Here is a 22,100-nt window from a genome sequence, read left to right on the forward strand (position 1 = left end):
ATAAATTATATTATAACTTTAAAACGCAACATGGTTTATGTACCATACTATGCAATACTGTTATATGCTTATTTTATCCTTATTAATATTTTTTTTTACTTTTACCATTATATTTTAGAATTGTTTCTTTTTTATATTTTGTTTGTATGTACCAATAAGCTAGAGATTATCTGTGATAAATATAATATATATAGATAAAACAATATAAATTAAATATTAATGTGATACATTTTTTTTTTTTAATATTACCCTAACTCTAACAGAATCAATTCATTTTTTTTAACTGCATGTGTATGAAAGGCTATGCACAATGCTAAACTTTCTGCATGTGTAAGATAACGCACTAGGCTCAAAACAAATAATGGTGATCTTTCTACGCCCTTATGAACCTTATTGCTTCCATATCGGACGGATAGAAGCTTCCAGATGTGTTGTGTGGATCACACTGACCTATCACATACACACAAACACACAATGTCAATTACAACTCCTGTTGCTCACACCAAAGCCATAGACTGAAGAGCTCGCTCAGGTACTGCACGGTGTCTCCATGACGACCAAAGCAGGATAGTTTGACACAGAAGCACTTTTTGGAACACATGAAAGAACTTTACTACACAACACAAAAACCATCAGCACATGATGATAAAATACACTTGTAAATATATTTATATATGTCAGTGTCATCAATTAAAATATTAAAGTACATTTTTCAATAACACCCCCCTCCTCCATTCTGTGAGTTGTGAGATCGTGACAATGCAGCCTGCACGACCTTCTTACAGTATAATCCATTATCAGTAATTCAGGTACATTTATCCCAGCGGTAATCTTGTCATGTCTCTTGTGAATAAATGAACAGATATACATAACCACTTATCGTGACCCTAGGGCAGTTCGGCGTCTTATGATTGGATTTTTCAGTCCAGAGTGTGCACTTAGTGTAACGCATATAGATTGAGTTTCTGAGTTCCCATCAAAGTTAAGGACACTTATCAATTTTAATCGTGATGATGTTCATTTCATATTCTTCAAGTGATGGGTCGCCTGGAGTCATCTTATTCAGAGGTGCCTGGGGTGGTTCTTAAATTTAACTTGAACAGAAATCTTGTTTGGATACCTTTAGGAAACCAATATAATTTTAAACATGTATTCTGTAGACTCAGGTTAAAGTCTATGATGGCATGACTTAACAGCTGATTAAATTTCGGATTTAATTTCACTCAGACTACAGGTCCCAAACATTTTTACTCTTACTATTTTAGATCTCTAGCAAATGATACACCCAGAATTACATCATCATGAGTAAGCACAGAGAAAATGCCTATTTTCATCATCATCACACAAGGCTTAATTCATGAAATGTACTAATAATATAACCAATGCATTGACCAACATTAAACAGTGATGAATTATGCTCAGTTCGAATCAAGGTCCTTGTCTTCTCCTGAGCCTTTGAAAGGCATCATGAATATGACAAACATTACAGCCGCAGATGTCACACAGTTGTGCAATTGGTGGACGGCCCTGCCTCCATCTTGCTCTTCATCTCTCTGGCTTCATTCGTGGGACATTCAGAAGTAACCTGACACCGAAAAACCTGCTTATACGCCTGCCTAAAGTTCTCAGAGAGGAACGCGTATATAACAGGGTTAACTGAAGAGTTGCTATAGGCTAGACAGTGAGCGGCCACCCGGAACACGAAGGACGCCTGGTTGAGGGGGAAGGAGCCAAACTCGACCCAGAGATGAACCACGTGATGGGGCAGCCAGGAGAGGCAGAAGACCACCACGACCACCAGTACTGTCTGAGCAGTCTAAGCAGAAAGAGAGGGATTTTTATTTTGGGGTTTAAAACACTACATACCTGATTTCACAAACAAGGCTTAGCTAAAGCCAGGACTATATTTAGGTTGCTTTTATAAAAATGCCTTAGAAAAAACAATGACACTGACATGTTTTTAGATATGCATGTTAGTTTAAGTTAAGAGAGATCAAACATTAATTTTAGTCTCGGACTAGCCTTAACCCTTGTCTGTGAAACCAGACATGTATATATTTTTTGTCATATGTAAGTATTGAGTTTCTTAGAAATGTGCACTTTCAGGGTGGAAATGGGAGGACTTCAGGGGACTGCGTGTGTGTGATAAATTTTAAAGAGGAGGGGGCAAAGTTCCAGTACAAAATGTAGACCAAATAATGGCCATTAAACTGTATGCATTTTTATTCAAATAGTGGATTTTTTTGCATCTATGGTTTACAAAAATAAAAAAATTCCCAGTTGAAGTTCTCGAAATGAACCATTTTCACCACTGTGCACTTCAAATGTGATACTGCAGGAAATTTGACTATAAATGAATTATTTAGATGTTTAAAGCAAGCATTAATAAGATTGCTTACCTTCTTTTTAGATGCTTCAGACTTTTTGGAAACATTTTTCAGTTTTTTATTCAAATGATTGAGGACCTTAAGACACATAAATGAACAAATGAAAATACCTTTTGTTATTAATACAAATCCCACATTTCACTTCTAAAAATCCCACATTTATTTCTAAAAATACATAAAAAAATGTCAGATTTACACATGATCCACTGACCTTAGCATAACAGAAAGATATCAGAATCAACGGCAGCACATATCCAAACACAAATGTGCACACCACATAAATTTTCCTCCTGCTGTGGTCTGGCCACACTTCCCAGCAAAACGTACTGTTATCCTCGCTTTCCACGATGCCCTGGTAATAGGCAACAGGGGTGGCCATGGCGAAAGACAGCACCCATATCACCATCACCCCGATCAATGCATGCCGCGCAACTCTGATCGACGACGACTTCCTGCAGTGCACGATGGCGATGTACCTGTCTACCGACATGGCAGATAAAGTGAAGATGCTCACCAGCATGGACACTGTAAAAAAGTAGTGGATGAACTTGCAAATAAAGGCACCCAGGATCCAGGTGGGCAACATGTAGACTGTTGACTGAAAAGGGATGCAGAAGAGAAGATACGACAGATCTGCGATACTCAAGTTCAAGATGAAAATGTTGGTGGTGCTGCGGTGCTGTCCAGGTTTGCGTTGCGCCAGGACGGTGATGACCAGAGAGTTTCCCAGGACACCCAGAGAAAAAATGAGTCCGAAAATCAGAAGAGTGACGAAGTTGTCGGTGCCAATGCCGAATAATGATTTTTCAGGTGCATCAAAGTCTATGTTGATCTCAGGTCTCTCTAATTCACTGCTGTTTTGGATGTTCATCTTTACTGTCAGCTTGTTTTTACGCGTCGCCAGAAACAACAACTCTGCAGTTTGTTCTCCTGGTTTATTGATTCCCCAGAAGAGAAACTCAATGGAGATTTTCCTGCGCTTTTAAAAACCCTTTAAAGTTTTTTTTAGAGTCCAGGAGCGGATCAAGGTGCGCGTTTGCGCGTATCATAATATATACATTTCTGACAATTTCACCAAAATAATAATGCATATATGATAGCTTCTGATAATCCTTTTGCCTGCTCAGAGTGATGGCGTTCACTGGTTGATGTTTTGATCTTCAGGTGGTTTTCAGGTGATGTTCTTGTTGCTCTGTCCTGCTGGCGCAATGAAATATTGCCTGTATGCACGTCACTGAGATAGCAATCTCCCAGCCTTTCTCACCATCCTCTTACATGGCAAAAGCGCGAGCTCCATGGTTCAGGTTTTATCTCTCCACCCTTTATTGCACTGTTGAAAAGGCAATTTACACTTAGAACCCATTTAGAATTTTGTTCATACAATTCTTTCAGTCAGTGTGTAATTCATCATTTTGCATTATATGGATGCCTTTGGCAGAGGTTTTCATTGCAGTGCATTTAGCCCTTACATTTTCAAGGCTGTATACTCATTTATATCATTCTCTTCTTCGTTAGACTATTTATTTTGTCAACAAATAAAATAAATTAATATTTAAACAAATATATCTTTAATGACTATTGAGACTTGTTTGTGTGTCTTTTTTAACTAAAGGTGGCAGGTGTTTTTGCATTACTGTTTATACTTTTTTTATTTAATTTCTTTCTGAATGTAAATCTAAACACGATGTTTTCCACTGTTTGTGTTTAAAAAGTAAATTTACAAGACATTTATGAATTTGGCAGGTGCTTTTATCCAAAGTGACTTATTAAAACAATAGGCCTATATTTTTTTATCATGTGTTTAGTAATCGAACCTGTTAATGTTTGCACTACTACTTAAACTACAGAAACATAAACTTGGGTATAAATATGCAAAACATATGTGAAAACAATTAATAGTTCAGGGGATCAAAGGCACCATTGAAGAATTTCATTAATGTCAGATGAAAGTACCACTTCATGAAAAGCAAAAAGAATGAACTTCTGATTAGAACAAGCTTAAGGTAATACAATGAAAATTCAATGTAGGGAAAAAATAAAACATGGTTATGAAACATTTTTACGTCAGCAGGTGCTCATGGATTGGATTTCTCTTTAGCCAATCTTTTAAAAATAAACTTGCATAACTGTATCATGATGTGGAGTGTTTGGATCTACTGTGTTTTTCTCACAGAAATCCACAGGCAAAGAAACGCTTACATCTATTCCTTCTCTGCTTATCTCACTGGCGCTCCATGACCCATGGGATACAAACATAAAATGTTTATTATTTAAGAAGCTGATAAATCTATAGATAAATATATAGTTGTTTGCCTCCCCTCCTTTCAGGTTGAATGCTTTGCTTTGACCCGCAGTGTGAGGATACCAAAGAGGAAATGCAACTATTGTCCTCATGGAACCAGATATGGTTAGGGATGTATGATCACTGATGAGATAACGACATATCCAGCTTCCTATTCGAATGTTGATGGGAATCAGGAAACTATGACAACTGAATTCATAATGAAATTATTTAGGAAAAAATGCAACTTGAGAGCTACATGCAAGGTTTTGTATTTAAATGAGTAATCGTTCTTATCATATACACAAGTGCTGCATATGAACTGAAACTTAAAGACAATATGAGACAACCTGAGGCATATGAGAAAAAATATCTCTAAAGAAAATAAGGCATCTTTTGTAAAAATGTATACTTTTAAGTTCCCTTCATGCAAGGCCTGAGCATCTCACAGACACAAAATACTTGTTTTGCATTAGTAAAATAAAAAATAATAATTTGAGGTACATACTTCATCTGCTCATCAATTTTCTATACACACGGAGTGATTATTAGACTGCTCTTTACAGATTTGGATTGTTTCAAAGTCCTTCAGCCTTTTGTGTGCAGCCCCTATGAGATCCTGGGGTACTGATGTTACCATGGTGACTGTTTGCCTCTTTTCCAAGACCAAAACATTTTTTCTCTCAGTCTGAGAAACCGTGCTGGATCATGTTTTTCTGGGTCAGATGAATTAAACACAATACATTTAAGCTCATCACAAAAGATGGTTGCTCATTTAAGAATCCATTCTAATCATATGCTTATTTCAAGTGAAGAAAATCGTTACTTGGAAAGTGTCATCGGAGTTCTCAAAAGAGTAATGGTCAGCATATATGTTGTGTTCTGTAGCTGGAGGCGCTTTCAGTACCATGGACAGAGTCGGTGAACGCAGAGGCCCGGAACAAATGAATTGGAGGTCTTTGAAGCTTCATCTTATGGCTTCTAATTTGTGCTTTCATGCAGCCGAAACAAAGGAATGAAATATTTAAAAGCTTTGTCTGCACCTGTCATGTTTTGACAGGTCTTCCACAAAGGGCTCTGAAGCATGAAGTCAATCATTAAGCCCTGCTATATCACCGTGATAGAAAAATATCATTTTGATCATTGCAAAATGTGTGTCTATAAAATGACTTTGCACATTTATTTGCAGCACCTGTTTAACCCTTAAATGCTCAATTATCATTACATGTTTGGGTGTTTGGTGGCTCAGGATGCAGTAGCAGTTTTAACATAAAGTGGCATGGCAACTTACGCACAGAAGCCACTGGCACGTGCCACTATGTTTAGTGGCACTTCCGGTTTCCATTGGCTCGTACCAGTGGCTCGTCGAGTGGCACTTCCGGTGTCCAGTGGCTTATGCCACTTTTTAGTGGCTCGTCGAGTGGCACTTCCGATGGCCAGTGGCTCATACCACTCCGTTTGGTTGCTTGTACACTGACACATGTCAGTAAAACTTAGGTCTGTTTGATTGAGGCATGTGGCACTGATAGTCAGTGGCGGTTCTAGACAAATTTCACTAGGGGGGCCAAGGAGGGGCCAGTGTTTTACCAGAGGGGCACATAAAAAATGGCAAGAAATTATCTTTAAAGATTATAGGGGTGGTTACAGGAATTAGTTTAAGACAGGACTAGGCCTTAGTTTAATTAGGAAATATAACTAGTTTTAAAGGAACAGTATGTAAGAAATTTATATCAATTAATCATTAAATGGCCCTGAAATGTCACTAGACATTAAGAAATCCTTTTCATTTCAAATACTTATATCACTGACAACACCAGTCCGGCCAGGATATTGTCATTTAAAAAGTGGAGTTGCAGCCCTCAACTGATGTTTATGTTGTCGTTTGGTATATTGGCCACCAGCTGTGTGATTGCAGCACCAGTTTCAGCCACACGTTTTGTGATTGCAATACCAGTTTTGGCCACAATCCTACATACTGTTCCTTTAACAAACATGCCTTACTAAAAACATTACTTGTGTGCATTTTGAAGCAAAACAAAGGGCACTGATGTATTTTAAGATATGTCAGTACAAGTTGTTTTCAGTTTGGACAGATCTTACATTTATTTTAGTGGAGAACTAGTCTAATCCCCTTCCGGGAAACCACCCCTTACACTTTATTTTACTTTACAAATTACAATCATATAAATATTTATTTAATACAAGAGTGAGTGCAGGTGCAAAAGAGGAGCTGGAATCTTTTCTAAAGCCCTCCAACTGAAAATCATGCAAGCCTACTCAATAAACTTTATGAAATGCAAACTTTTATAAAGACAAACGTTTGTTTTTTACATATAAACACACATTGCTAGACAGTTAGGGACCACAATCTAATCAATATTTAAAATAATATTTATTTTAAATTGTAAACATTTTTATATGTAACATTTAATTATATTCCTCCAATTTTATGCACGTATATGTAAGCGCTTTTTACAATGTACTATTTAAAAAGTTAGCGAGATGTTGGTTTTGCCGGTGGTTGATGAGTGACAGCTGTGAATGATGATCACAACGTGCAACAAGCAGCCACGTCACAGGAGAACAAGTGAACAGTGTCCCAATGTGAAGTGAGCTAGAGTCCTTACCAGTGCCCAAACCTGCATACACATTCTCAACATCGGGAGATTGGGAACGAATTAAGACACTCGCCGAGCAGCACCCGCAGCCCTCAGCCAGCTACAGTGCAGTGGTTGGGTGCGCCGCTCTAATTTGCCCGTGTAGAACGTTGCGTCGCATTAGTTCCGCTTTTGGCGCTCGCGTGTAAATCAAAATAAATGTATACTTTTTTATTTGGTCAGCACGGGGTGGCCACAGGGGTGGCCAGGGACATGTCTACAGAGGCACGGGCCACCCTTGGCCTCCGTGTAGAACCGCCACTGCTGATAGTCACCGATCGATCATTACAGATTCGAGCGTAACTTACGCGTGCTGCTGCTATGTTCATTTAATTGTGACACAATGATTTTGTGTGTCCTTTCTGACTCTGATGTTTCAGGTAACCGAATGCGTAAATTGAGTCGAGAGATAAATATATCATATTGACGCTCATTCATAAAGGAATTGTATGATCACAATATTTAAAATGGAAATGCATAATATGCAAAGTGTTTTCATTTAATAAAGCACAGTATTTGTCTGAGCCATGGTCGTGTGAACATTGTGCCTTTTCTTAATATTTAATCAGTTTTTGTAAATCTTTTTTTTAAAGTAGTATGCCTAATTTAATTGAGTCTACTAGATACCCTTTAAATGAAAGACGAGATCGAAGAAAAAACTGACTCCTCCTTAAAGCATACTGTCGGCAACATTTAGATCCAATGAAATGCATGAAATAAAGGAAAAAACTGTGTTTGATTTAATCGTTTGTAAAGTGTATTGCTAAGTGCTTTGTAAATCTGTTTTGCTTTGAAATAATCCAACAATTTATTTAAAATAATTACCATCTCATAAATGTTGTGAAATAATAATTTGTTCAAACCCTTATTTCTTATAGACAACAATCTATATAGACTATATAAAATGTAATTTTGAAGGGCACGTGACATATCTGCACTGTCAACATCGTGTAAATATCAAGTTGTAAAAAAAAAAATATCAAGTTGTAAAATATGTAATAGGACATTGTTTTTAAACATAAACATGGTTAGACTGACACCTACTGTTTTGGCGTGCATGTGTGTAAATGCGGTACTTTGCAGAAAAAAAATATTATAATATTCTGCGAGATTCTTATAAATGACACTTTTTATTAAATACAACACATTGGCACTGTTTACAAATAAAAACATGGCACTCACAGACTACATTTTCACAAATAATACAATTAGAAAATTTATATTTAAAACTATTATACAATATACAATATAGCTCAGACAAATGTTGTGCTTTATTAAATATATAAAATATTTGCCTTCCCATTTTAAATATTTACATTTTTAATACTTAATTTTTGAATTATGATCATACGATCATCAAAATGTCCTTTTTAGCTCTCGATGCATTTCAAACATTCGGTTACCGGAAACACCAGACAGTCAAAAAGGACACACAAAATCATTGTGTCACAATTGAATGAACATAGCAGCAGCACGCGTAAGTTACTCTCGGTTCTGTAATGATCGATCGGTGAATATCAGTGCCACATGCCTCAATCCAACAGACCTAAGTTTTACTGACATGTGTCAGTAGACAAGCCACAAACGGAATGGTATGAGCCACTGGACATCGGAAGTGCCACTCGACGAGCCACCACTAAACAGTGACATGAGCCACTGGACACCGGAAGTGCCACTCGACGAGCCACTAAACGGAGTGGCATGAGCCACTGGACACCGGAAGTGCCACTCGACGAGCCACTGGTACGAGCCAATTGAAACCGGAAGTGCCACAAAACGTAGTGGCACGTGCCACTGGCTTCTGTGCGTAAGATGCCATGCCACTTAATGTTAAAACCCCTTCTCTCAGGATGTTTATATAACACAATTGGAACTCAAAACTGACCCAAATAGTACAAAACTCCAGAAAGGTAAAGCATGTGTTGTTTTACTTTGACATTTAAGTTGTCATCAAATAGATGTTAAAAATGTACAGGGTTGAAATCAAATCATTTCAGTCCATCCATCCATCCATTCAACTATTCATGCTTTTTCCAAACCCACTTATCCTATACAAGGTCAGGGGAGGGTTGGAGGCTATCCCAGCATCTTGGGCCACAGGCAGGGTACACTCTGTACAGATGTTCAGTCCATCGCTGGGCACTTACAGGCACACACACATTTACAGACACACACACCTTAGGGCAATTTAGTGACTCTGATTTACCTCATCTGCAAGTTTTGACTGTAGGGGAAACTTACAGCATGCAAGTATCCCTCTTGCTGTGAGAAAACAGTGCCAACCACTGACCAACTGTGTTGCCCATCTTAACAACAGTGAAAAGCATGAATAAAAATTTTGTTTTATGAAGATTTCTTTAAATTTTTACTTACACTATTACCTCTGGTCTGTAGTGACCCTATACACTTTTTAATTTTAATTGAATTATAAAACTATTGTGTTTTTCTCTTGTTAAATTGTAGATATGACATAGATTGAGGAATACTAAGAAGAAGAAGAAGAAGCTGGAGTTCGGACTTTAACAAATGAATGAGGGGGAGGTAATTATGCCCCGAGTTACTAAAGACCTGAGGTATGCCTTTGAAGGTTAAAATAATAATCATACCGTGTATAGACTTTGTTAAAGTGGAGTCAAGCAGGGAAAGAAAGTTATTTATAAAATATATAAATATTTGTGTATTTTGTCAAAATATAAGTGGCGGCTCGTGACTGCTCAACCGAAGGGCGCTTATTCAAAATAAGTGTTCGGAGTGTCATGTGTGTGGGTCCTTTTTTCAAAATATGTGTTCTGCGCCTGTGTGCATCATGCGTTTTGTCAAAATAAGTGTCTGCTACCTCAAAATCGTTTATGATAAAAGAGATGCTCACGTTCACAAAAAACATGCAAGACACTCCCTTAAAGGTGCAGTGTGTAATTTTTAGAAGGATCTTGTGACAGAAATGCTAAATTATATATAAAACTATATTGTCAGGGGTGTATAAAGACCTTTCATAATGAACCGTTATGTGTTTATTAACTTAGAACGAGACCTTTTTATCTACATACACCTAGGGTCCCCTTACATGGAAGTCGCCATTTTGTGCCACCATTTTTCTACAGAAGCCCTTAACAGACACATTTTTTTACTAAGTTGTCTCCAACGATGACATGTTTGTCTGGTGCCGGCTACCATAGCTTCTTTGTGTTTCAAAAGCGAGGGCTGAGCAGTGGACTAAGCTGTTGGTTGCAATTCGCAACCTCACCACTAGATGCCGCTAAAATTTACACACTGCACCTTTAACAATAAACTCTGATTACACATGAGATTATTTGAGAATCTGACAAACGTTAGGGTCTCTTTTATCGTAAACGCTTTAGACGTATCTGCAGCAGGCACTTATTTTGACAAAACATGTGATGCACACAGGATCTCACGAGGCGCCGAACTCATATTTTGAAAAAAAGATCCACATGACGGGCTACATACTGTACATGTTTTGATGAACTTCGCATCGAGTGCCCTCAAAAAAAAAAATCACCGACAGCCACTGCAAAATATGTACCCCAGCTGTCACCAGGGTGGTACCCTTTCAAAAAGTATGGTACTTTGCCCATAAAAAGGTCATATTAGGACATCAATTATATAAATTGGTACCAAACGTATACATGTCTGTACCTTATAGTAGAAGGGTTCCATAAGTAGAAAGGGGTCATAGTGTGAAAATCTGACTTTTTCAATGTATAAGTGCCTTAAGTGGGGCCCCAGTGCTTGTAGAAAATGTTTAAAAGATCAACCCAGGTCATTAAAAAATAGGTCATTAAAATTTGGCTGTCAAAAGGTGATAATACCGCCCCTTAATCTGCACTACATCAAACCACGGCAGAGATCAGCTTATTTGCATTTAAAAGGACATACCCCAAAACTACATGTGCACTCTGTTGACACTAAAGTTTTATTTGACATCTTAAAAAAGTCTTGTGAAAGTCCAGTGAAAGCTGGGGTACAAAATAAAAAAAAAAAAATTCTAACAGTGTACACATGGATATTTCATATAATATTGAACTATGACATTTTTTATTTATTCCTGTTTTAAACACGTTGACTTACATTGCAGGAGCCCAAACTACCTCCACCAGGCCTCATATAATAAAGACTTAATAGTAATCAGAAGCGTTTTACAATACTTCACAGTAAAACACACTGTAAAAAGTGAAAGCTGCTCTACCTAAAAAAAAAAACTTACTTCAGTTGGTAACACCTAAAATATGTAAACATTTTAAACCCTATTTTTTTACTTAAAGTATTTTTAGACATTGCCAATTAAAGTAATTTGAATTCAACTTTTCCTTTTTAAAGTGCAGTAAAAAATTATTTTAAATATGCTACTGTTATTAGCCCCATAATTGAAACAGCCAATAAAATTAAGTTTGAAGCACTGACATAAGGTGTGTTCGAGATCATCCGGCGCTGCGCAGACCGATCGGCGAGGTTTGCTGCTTGCAGTCGAGGGAGGAACTGAAGACGGAGCCATCAAGCCGGACACCTGCTGCTTGCCGTAGTGACGTGTGCGCCGTGTTTCCTTGTTTTTAATCGCAAAAACCATATGACACAGTCACGTGCCTGCAGCGCCAGCTGAAGTCGGATAAAATTACTAACCGGAATGCACTGCTTCAAGTCAGCCGCCGATCGGTCTGCACAGCGCCGCATGAAGTCGAACACACCTGTAATTTCAACTGAAACAGGAAGTTAGGGTGGGACATGTTAAATGGCCCTCCCCTTTTAAAATATCCAATAGTGTTTAGTTTACATCACTGATTTAGAAGCATTAAACAGATTAAGTGCAAAATTATCTCATAAATATTTTTTATTTGTGTTGACAGAAGTGAGAGACTGCACATTTTGAATGCTCATTCCTTTTAAAGGTCCATTGTGTAGATTTTTAGCGGCATCTAGTGGTGAGATTGTGAATTGCAAACAACACCTCAGTCCATAGCAAACCCATCTCTTTCAAAACACATGAGCTATTGGAGCCACGAAGAGACGAACATGTCATCGCCTGAGACAAAATCCGTTCTATACAATTTGTCCATTTAGGGCTACTGTAGAAACATGGCGGCACGAAATGGCGACTTCCATATAAAGGGAACCCACAATGTATGTAGATAAAAACGGCTTATTCTGAGGTCATAAAAACAACACAGTAAATTTTTCAAGTATTTTATTCACCACTGATAATATAGTTATGTATATTATATCACATTTCTGTCAAGAGATCACTTTAATTCCCCTTTTAAATGAGAATTTTGTAAGTGTTTTGGAGCACACATATTCAAACCCAAACAGCTTCAATTCTGATTTGATGTGAACGTCAAGGCTTACAGCAATATAGTCAAGGTTATTCTCAGAAATCCCAGCTGCAGATTTCAAATGTGAAGTAAATCCTCAATGGAAAATGAATAAATGCAAAAGGTCTCACAATGTCATTGTCTGACCTGTTCTCTGAGCGGATGGCTCTGTATAGGCTCTTTCTGAAGTGTGTTGCATGACCTGCTGAAGGTTTTACGTGAGGACAGAACAGATATCTTATCAGGCTACGGAGAGATGAGTGATTGCAGTGCTTCAGTGGAGGGGAGGAGGCAAGAAAGCACCATTATTTCCTCAAGACTTCGGACAAGAAGTGCAGGGCTCTCGAATGAACCACACCTACTTAGAGAGACAGGAAGAGATTCGAGTGAGTGTCCACAGCCAAGCTGCAAATGCTTTGTTTTGTCATGCCAATAAAGCATACTTGAATTGACATTGTGAAAAAAAATACTTATTTGGACATTTGTAAGTTATCAATTCAAATGTTCTGTTTGTAAAATCATTTCTATTTCTATTAATATACATTTTTTTTTCTGTAATAGCAGTAGTGCTGCTGTTCAGTATAACATCACTGGGTTCATCATTTACATCATTCTGCTTGTTTATGTTCATGGCATAACAAAGTAGTTGCCAGTCTGTTGCTAGGCAACAAATAAACCCTACTTACATCTGGAACTGTTTGTCATTAGTGGAGCAAAACTATGCTGTTGTAGTGAATATCAGCACTGATGTGTTAAATTATACAGATGGCTCAAAGCTTCAAGCCCCAGTACATATTAATTAATTGGCCAAATTGTCCAGCTGAATTTCAGTATTTCTGGGAAGGTCTCAACAGAAAGCAGCCATGCTATATGGATGACTCAGTCATTGTTTTAACCTGAAGAGACCTTTATCACCCTAAAAATAGTAACTGTTCATGAGAAAAACAAATGGTGTGTGTACACAAGTCTGACTGGCCCTCCACAAGGGATGAATTTCAATTGAATGTCTCCCTTACCTTTAGACATAATCGCTGGAACGGCTATTTGATGGGAGACAACACTATTTACATTACATATTGAGTTATCAGCATAACAATGTAGGCAACGATATGAAGAAGTAATTTGTGATTCTGGTTGATATTACATACATGCAGGTTCTTAATAAAAAAGCTTCATTGTTTATAAAAGGTGGTAGAAAGACTGTGTTTTATAGAGTATTTGAATATTATTTTTGTAAGTTGAATTTAATATATTTATTTGTTAACATTTACTCGCTTATTTAAACCTAAAGTTCTCCGGTAAATGAAATGTTTTTTATGTAACCATTTAGCCAAAAATGGTTCTCTATATGAAATCATAAGGCAACTTTAATTTTAAGAGCAAAGGTATAGAAACACAAAATGAGTCGAAGCATTTAAAGGACTTCACCGGAAAATTCTGAAAACAAATGATGAAAATTTAGTCATCATATAGTTAACCTTAAGTTGTTTCAAACCTGTATAAATTACTGTGTTCCGCTGAACACAAAGGAAGATATTTTGAATAATGTTTGTAAAAAAGCAAATCAGGGGCACCATTGATTTACATAGCAGGAAAAAATAATACTATGGAAGTGAATGGGGCCCCTGATCTGTTTGAACAACTTGAGGGTAAGTATGACAGAATTTTCATTTTCTGGTAAACTATCCCTTTGAATGCTTTGACTCAGTTCCTGTTTCTATACCTTGGTGCCTCATGATGCCATTTTTGGCTAAATGGTTCCATAAAGAACCTTTAACATCTAAAGAACCCTTCTGTTTTACATAGGGTTCTTTGTATTGAAAAAGGGTTCTTTAGACAGAACAAAAATAAATAAATAAATGGTTCATTAAAGAACCTTTGACTAATAGGTTCTTTAAGGAACCAAAAATGGTTCTTCTAGGGCATTGCTGTGAAGAACTTTTTAAGCACTTTTATTTTTAACTCATTCCCCGCCAATTTTCTTCTAAAAATATATAAACATACAAATATGTCAAATGAAAGAACAGACCCTTTGCTTTCAAACAAACAAAACAGGGGGAAAAAATTTCATCCTATCTATATTTTTTTCTCTGCTTATAAACTTTATATACATATGGGCATTTTTCTTTAAAAATAAAATTTTTTAGCAAAAAAGTTGAAATATTGTATTTTTGTGAAGGATTTTTTTTAGAGATCAGATTCAGAACGATTATCAAAACATACACAGAGTTTAAAATACAAAATAACGTTTTGGCTTCAGTGTTTCATAAATTGGGTAAGTGCGATCCATCTAGTGGATAATCGCGGTATTGCAGGAATGGCAGGAAAAGAGTTAAGAGTGTTGAAAAATTGTGAAACTTTTTTGGTTATATTTAAAGGTCCAGTGTGGGTTTCTAGTGGTGAGATTGCTAATTGCAACGGACCTCAATTGTAGCTGGCACAGGACAAACATGTCATTGTCTGAGACAACGTAGGGTCGAAAATCGCTCTGTAGAAACATGGTGGTGTTGTAAGAGGACCTGGGGTGTATGTAGATCAAAATAGCTCATTCTAAGGTAATAAAAACAATACAGTTCATTATGCAAGGTCTATACACAACACTGATAATATTGTTATGTATATTACATTGCATATCTGTCAAGAGATCCTTCTAAAAGTCCCACATTGCACCTTTAACCTAAGACGTGAGTTTTGTTTTGTCTTTTTTCAGCTTTCTACCAGCTATTTTGGGGTTAGGAAGAACCGATAAATATGATACCAAATATTTTTCTAAAAACATGAAGCAGTGTATTTGTCCATGAATGTGAACATCAGGTTCCAGTTACACAAAAGTATTATCGTGCAAACATCAAAAAATTGATGTCCACATAGGTGAACATCCAGGTCTTAGCTACTGTGCAGAAAATTGTATGTATTTGTAGCAACTGTATAAACTGTTGAAAATCTGAATTCTGTACTGTGTTATTTCTTATTCAGTCAGCGGATGTTCCGGTTTTGCATGTATCTACAGCTCTTCTGATGCTTATATGCTAACCTTCACTGTTCCAAATATAAAATACTATATAATTTCTTCAATGTGCTGCAGCATGGCTGTGAATACCCTACCATACAGGTGTAATAGACCATTAATGTAGACATGACACATGATAGGTTGTTCAGGGTCAAGCGATGACGCTGAAAGGGTGGATGGGCCTTTCAGTCTGAATACAGCATTCATCTGTCATTCGCAATCTGAAACATTTAGAAAATTCTGTCTGAAAGGAGCACAAAGACAACACCATGCAGATCCAGACTCTTAATATCTAGTGTGTCCTTTAAACTCAGTGTATTCAGTTGTTGGTTTAATGAGTATGAGGGATAAAATTGCTCTTGCATAGTAAAAATTGGCACTATCAATACCAAGGTCATGAATTTGATTGCAAGTGAACACACATATCAATAAAATGCAATGAAAGCACCTGTCACATGCACACTATAACTGTTATTCAAAGCCTGACTATTCTTCAATAAGTTCTTAAATAGACATTCATTTTTTTTCTCTTTTATTATCTTTGTGTGCAGTGTGTCTGTTGACACTGCAAATTCTCCACAATTCTCCAATGATGGCAAAGATTATTTTTAGATTTATCACAATATATTCTAAAACTTTAACGTACAACTTCCAAAATAAATAAGAGAATAAATAAGAGATAATATGTCACCATTGAACATAATGGCGGAAAAAAACAAGGTTTTCTGTGGCACAGAATAACAACTGAGATGAACAAACCAGCTTGAATTATTTTACAAAGACTCCATTGTGTGTTCAGTCAGTGTCAGAGTGGATTTCTACTTCAGTAAAGCTGTCGTTCTGTAACACAACACTCTGTCGTGTATGCATCCCACAGACATAGATACAGTATAATGCTGTGCCATATGTGACACTGCCTGTCATGTGTGGTTCAACTCTACAGGACCATCAGCGATCCATCATCGGTTTGGCCACTGGAAGATGCTGACGTCACACATGTCCGATAGTAACCGCACCCGTCTCCCTGCAACTCGTCTCTGGGTTTGTTGGCATCAGGGTCTCTATTGTAAACAGTTAGTTACTGAAAAAGCAAGTGTACTTAAGAGTTTTTGTTATGATCTTATATTGATCTTACAGATTATTTATAATAAAAATTAGCACATGCGATATTTTACTCACTGTCAAGCCATCCTGGGTGTAAATCCAAACATTCATAAAAGTCTTCTGTGGTGAAATAATGGGTTTTTGTAATGTTGGGCCTTTAACCTGACCTCAACTCTGGCGTGAACACGGCCATAGTTTGTAAAGTTTGAAAGTTACATTAGATGCACCGATATTACATTTATGCAGATGTCGATTGTTTGGTTGTTATATTAACTCTTTCCCTGCCAGTGTTTTTTTTTTTTTTTTTGCAACCAGCGCCAGCATTTTTTATGATTTTACAAAAGTTTAATGCCTTCGAGAAAATGTTCTTATTTAAATATATAAACAGACAATATATCAAATGAAAGCGCAGACCCTCTGATTTAAAAAAAACTTTTCTCTTAATGGCGGGGAAAGAGTTAACTTTCATTAAAGGTGGGCTGTGTGATTTTTTTTAAAAAACACTTCGGAAAATGGAGTCGGGCCGAGGACCAAAACACACTTGTAGGCAATCAGCAGTAAGGGGCGTGTCTATTAACCAGCATCGTTGCCTGGGTTGCGTATGTGTGTGACATTCTATGGGGTATAGGGGCATGTTTGTTTAGGTGATTTCAAATGTCAACATTGGCTTTCAGAGATCATGCACCCTGCCTTTAACTAAAATCTGAAGAAAACATTTTCTGAATGCTATTCATTCATATAATGACCATTAACATTGAACATTAAACTAGTGATGTTTCTTTACATTTTATATTCATTGCATTTTCCTCTTTTGATTGACAGGATATATCAGCCATGGCTATCAGCTGTTTTTAAACTATTATCCGATAGTGAAAAAAAACACTTTTATCGTTCAATACCGAATATTGGACATATCGGTGGATATATCGGTGCTCCCACAAAAAACTACGAAATAGTTTCTGATGAATAAATGTGCTTTAAAAATGGGGCACTATCAATTACAATGCTATTATAAAGCTGAAAGGCAGGATATGATTTAATATAACATATATAATATAATATATTTTAATATAACTCTGACTTTGTTTGGCTGAAAGAAGAAAGTCATACACACCTACAGTATGGCTTGAGGGTGAGTAAAAAATAGACTCTTTTATATTTTTGGGTGAACTATTCCTTTAACATTTTTGTGATGCTGTTGTGGATGACAATTTCAATAAACTTTCCAAAATACACTCCACAATACAGCAGCAACGACAAACTATAACTTCTCTATACAATCTGTTCTTTCGGTATTTGATGTCCTTATTGTTCCTTCTAGTGGGTAAACAAGCCAATGCTAATGAACCAGTTAAGGGCCGCCAACGATTCCATCAACTCTTGGCATCCTCCCTAAATGCTGGACATAAGCATAATGCTGCCATTTGTTTCATCTCACGACAATATCATGCCCTCACAGTTGGCACTGCCATGCATGGGCTAAAATGCTCAGAAAGTTCATGCTACTGCATAGAGAGGGAGAGAGAGAGAGAGAGAGAGAGAGAGAGAGAGAGAGAGAGAGAGAGAGAGAGAGAGAGAGAGAGAGATTTTGGGCTCCAAAAGACAATTGCAATTACGCATGTGGCAGACACTTTAAAGCGACTTACAATGCATTTAATTCATCCAATTTTATCAGCATTTGTGCTGATTCCCTGGAAGTCAAACCCATGAGCCTTTGTGCTGCTAACACAATGATTTATGGAAATCTTCAAATTTCTTACTGAATATAAATTAAATTTTTGAAGTAATATTTAAAGTATTAGTCAATTTTCTAAAAAAAAAAAAAATCCAGATAATTTACTCACTACAATGTCATCCAAAATGTTGATGTCTTTCTTTGTTCAGTCGAGAACAAATTATGTTTTTTGAGGAAAACATTACAGGATTTTTTTCATTTTAATGGACTTTAATGGACCCCAACACTTAACAGTTTTAATGCAGTTTAAAATTGCAGTTTCAAAGGACCCTAAGCGATTTCAAACGAGGCATAAGGGTCTTATCTAGCGAAACAATTGTCATTTTTGGCAAGAAAAAAATGCACTTTTAAAGCACAACTTCTCGTCTTCCTCCAGCTGTGTGACGCACCAGCGCGATCTCACGTAATTGCTTAATGACGTCGAAAGGTCATGTGTTACATATATGAAACGCACATTTGCGGACCATTTTAAACAATAAACTGACACAAAGACATTAATTAGTATCAATCGACATACAAAAACGTAGGAACGGTCCTCTTTCTCCACACTTGTAAACACTGGGGCATAGTTTCGCATACGTCATCCGTGACTTCTTCACATGATGACGTATTACGTGAGGTTGCACTGACGCGTCACAGAACCGGAGAAAGAAGAGAAGTTGTGGTTTAAAAGTAAAAGTGCATATTTTTACTTTTATTCCCAAAGATGAAAACTGTTTCGCTAGAAAAAACCCTTATGCCTCATTTGAAATAGTTTAGAGTCCTTATTTTAAACTGCATTAAAACTGTATATATTTAACAAATCAAATAAGCAAATGTATGAAATTCAAAACCTACAAAATGTTGTATTTCCTTGTTTTTGTTAATGAATACAAGCATTGCAGTTTGTGCCCAAACACGTGAAGTCCATGCCAGCAAACGGGAAATATTAAATATGCCAATAACATCATTAACATTGCAAAAGGATGTTATTTGCCTACAAAATTCTAACTACACAGAAATACCGTGGAAATAAGTTTATAAAATCAATATAGCCTAGATGTGTGCATCTAAATATACTCTCGAGGCAACCAATGAAAACCAAGATTTGTTGTTGGCCACATCTAACGTGATTGGATTCGTAGACAAGGGTTTCTATCTGTAAAGATGAATCACGTCATCTTATTTCACTTGGAGACACAATGAGGCAAGCAACCATTAAAGCTAAAACAGCGTCCTCCATCACGTTTCAAGCTGAAACAGAAGGGATATTTTCCTAGCATGTTGGAAGTGGTGCCAGTGATATCAAGAGCCCAATATGCTTGTGAAATGATTTTCAGCTGCTCTGTGGGCGTCTTGATCGTGATCTGCATACTTCTCTTTGCTTTGGGCTCTCTCCCATGTTTGTGTCCCGCAAGATCGCTATATGGGCTGTATTGTTTGCCCCTATGGTCTTTCACCCCTTTCTGGCCAACAAAGCTTCTTGTTTTCATCACAAGGGCACAAGCAGTGCAACATACCCACTCTCTGCATTCCTGCACTGATCTGTTAAAGAGCGGTGGGCGGTTCAGAGATAGCCAACAGATGAGCTTCTGTGGACCGGTCACAGTGCACAAATACAACCTTCCAGCTCCATTTATAGCCACCCAGATGTTTGCTATAAATTGAAACACAGACCCTGAGGCTAACTTCGTTGAATATGCACACGAGCAAACACTGTGAAGAACATGTTTTGATGGGACCTCCTAAACTGCTGTGAGTCCTCACAGTACATCTTTAAAAAAATTGAACACTGAATCCAATGTGCACTGATATGGGAAACAAATAACTAAAATATATATCCATTTCATGAGATATATTTATCACTGAGAAATGAATTGTGGGAAACCTATACTGAAGGTTATTAAGGAAATCCTTTCCAAAGTCAGAATTATATTAATATTGAAACTACACATTGAATTTCAATGAGAAAAAGATCCATGCCCTTCCACTTGCAGCCATTGTTATTGTTTTAATGTTTTTTTAAGATTAATATGCTTTGGTTATCACTGACAACTTTATTTCAAAAGAAAACAAGAGTCTCAGTTTTGAAAGCGTGCACAGGGATTTCTAACCCAGACTTTCAGAAGAATAAAGAAACCAAAACAAGGCAATACTTTTTAATGAGGGCATTAACATTTAAAGATTAAGTATTATTAGTCTTAAGTATTATTATAAGTAGTTTATATTGTCATAAAACTGTTCAAAATAAAAAAAAATATTTTATATATTAGTACATTGCTTAATTTTACATAACATGTATTTATTATGCATAAACATACATTTATAATTTTATTTTTTTTAAACTTCTATATAAAGCAACTTAAAATAAATTAAATCCGCATGCAAGATATATTATTACATTCCCTTAAAATGTACCCATCAAGTTTGCTCATACAGTAAATACAATTGTCAAACCCTATCAACTGAGGAAAGCTGAATTCAATTCAAATATATTTCTCCATCTAAACATATTTCTTTCAAGTAGATGCAATGCTTTTACACACTCTAAAAAGTAATACCTGAATCTAACTTATAAAAATGAAGGCAGGTGGCTGCATTGGATGTTTTAGGTTATGTCAACTTGCAGCCTTTTTAAAGGACTTTTTCCACATTTAAGTGCTATAATTGGGTCCCCAGTGCTTTTATCAACCTGGAAAATGTGAATAAGATCAACCCAGTAACTTATGGTAAACCATTCTCAACATCCATGTGAAAAAAAAAGTAATTTAAATTTGGCTCCCCTTGTGATGTCAGAAGGGGATAATAACGCCCCTTAATCTGCACTATCCAACCCCGGCCCTGGCATTTAGTTTAGCTGGGCACATTTTTGCACACACCTAAAAAGTGGCAATCTTTAGTACTTCTTAAGATGTTCTTAAGTGTACTTCACTGTGCTATTTTGAGACACCATGAATATGAACTAAAATGCACTTTAAACATTCTATCTCTGTATTAAAAAATGTATTTAGTTAACACTTTTATAGAAAGATGGTTTCAAGTTTACTAGTGGTACATAAATACATTTTTTAAATACATTTTTGTTCATATTCATGGTGTCTCAAAATAGCAGAGTGAAGTACACTTAGATGATCTTAAGTACATCTGAAGAAGTACTAAGGATTAAATTTTAGTATATTAAGCACAAAATTAGTGTGCGAAAATTAAGCACTTTAAGTACACTATGAAAGTGTACTACTTTTTCATCTATGCTATAATAAATTATCTATATGATATTTTTAAGCTTAAACTTGCGTCTGGAGACACAAAGGATTTATTTGACATCTTAAAAAAGTGTTGTGAAATGTCCCCTTTAAGTATAATAAACACTGTAACATTACTTAATACAAACCCAACAAAATCAAGTTGAAATAACCAGAGTACTAGTATTACTCAGATAAACCTACTTTTCTTGGTACAGGTAACTTATGTATGGGTTGCTACACACTTATTTTAATTAAGTTTTATGAACATAATGTTCATCAATTGTTAATATGCTCATATTAGCAGCACTCTTCTGAACAATGGTAACTACAAAACTAAAAGAAGAAACATCAACTCTTCTAAATCTCAAAGATAAA

General features: G+C 36.4%; 1 protein-coding gene across 1 annotated transcript; it reads right to left on the bottom strand.

Annotated features, from left to right (window-relative positions):
- Window positions 1-686: 686 nt before the first annotated feature.
- Window positions 687-3,945, bottom strand: galr1a (galanin receptor 1a). Its single transcript, XM_065282256.1, has 3 exons — window positions 2,599-3,945; window positions 2,400-2,465; window positions 687-1,816 (listed from the first exon to the last, which is right to left on the bottom strand). The coding sequence occupies exons 1-3, from the start codon at window positions 3,256-3,258 to the stop codon at window positions 1,499-1,501; spliced, it is 1,044 nt and encodes a 347-aa protein (XP_065138328.1). The 5' UTR covers window positions 3,259-3,945; the 3' UTR covers window positions 687-1,498.
- Window positions 3,946-22,100: the final 18,155 nt, after the last annotated feature.

This window comes from Paramisgurnus dabryanus, chromosome 19, assembly GCF_030506205.2.
Source record: "Paramisgurnus dabryanus chromosome 19, PD_genome_1.1, whole genome shotgun sequence".
NCBI classification, from domain to species: domain Eukaryota; kingdom Metazoa; phylum Chordata; class Actinopteri; order Cypriniformes; family Cobitidae; genus Paramisgurnus; species Paramisgurnus dabryanus.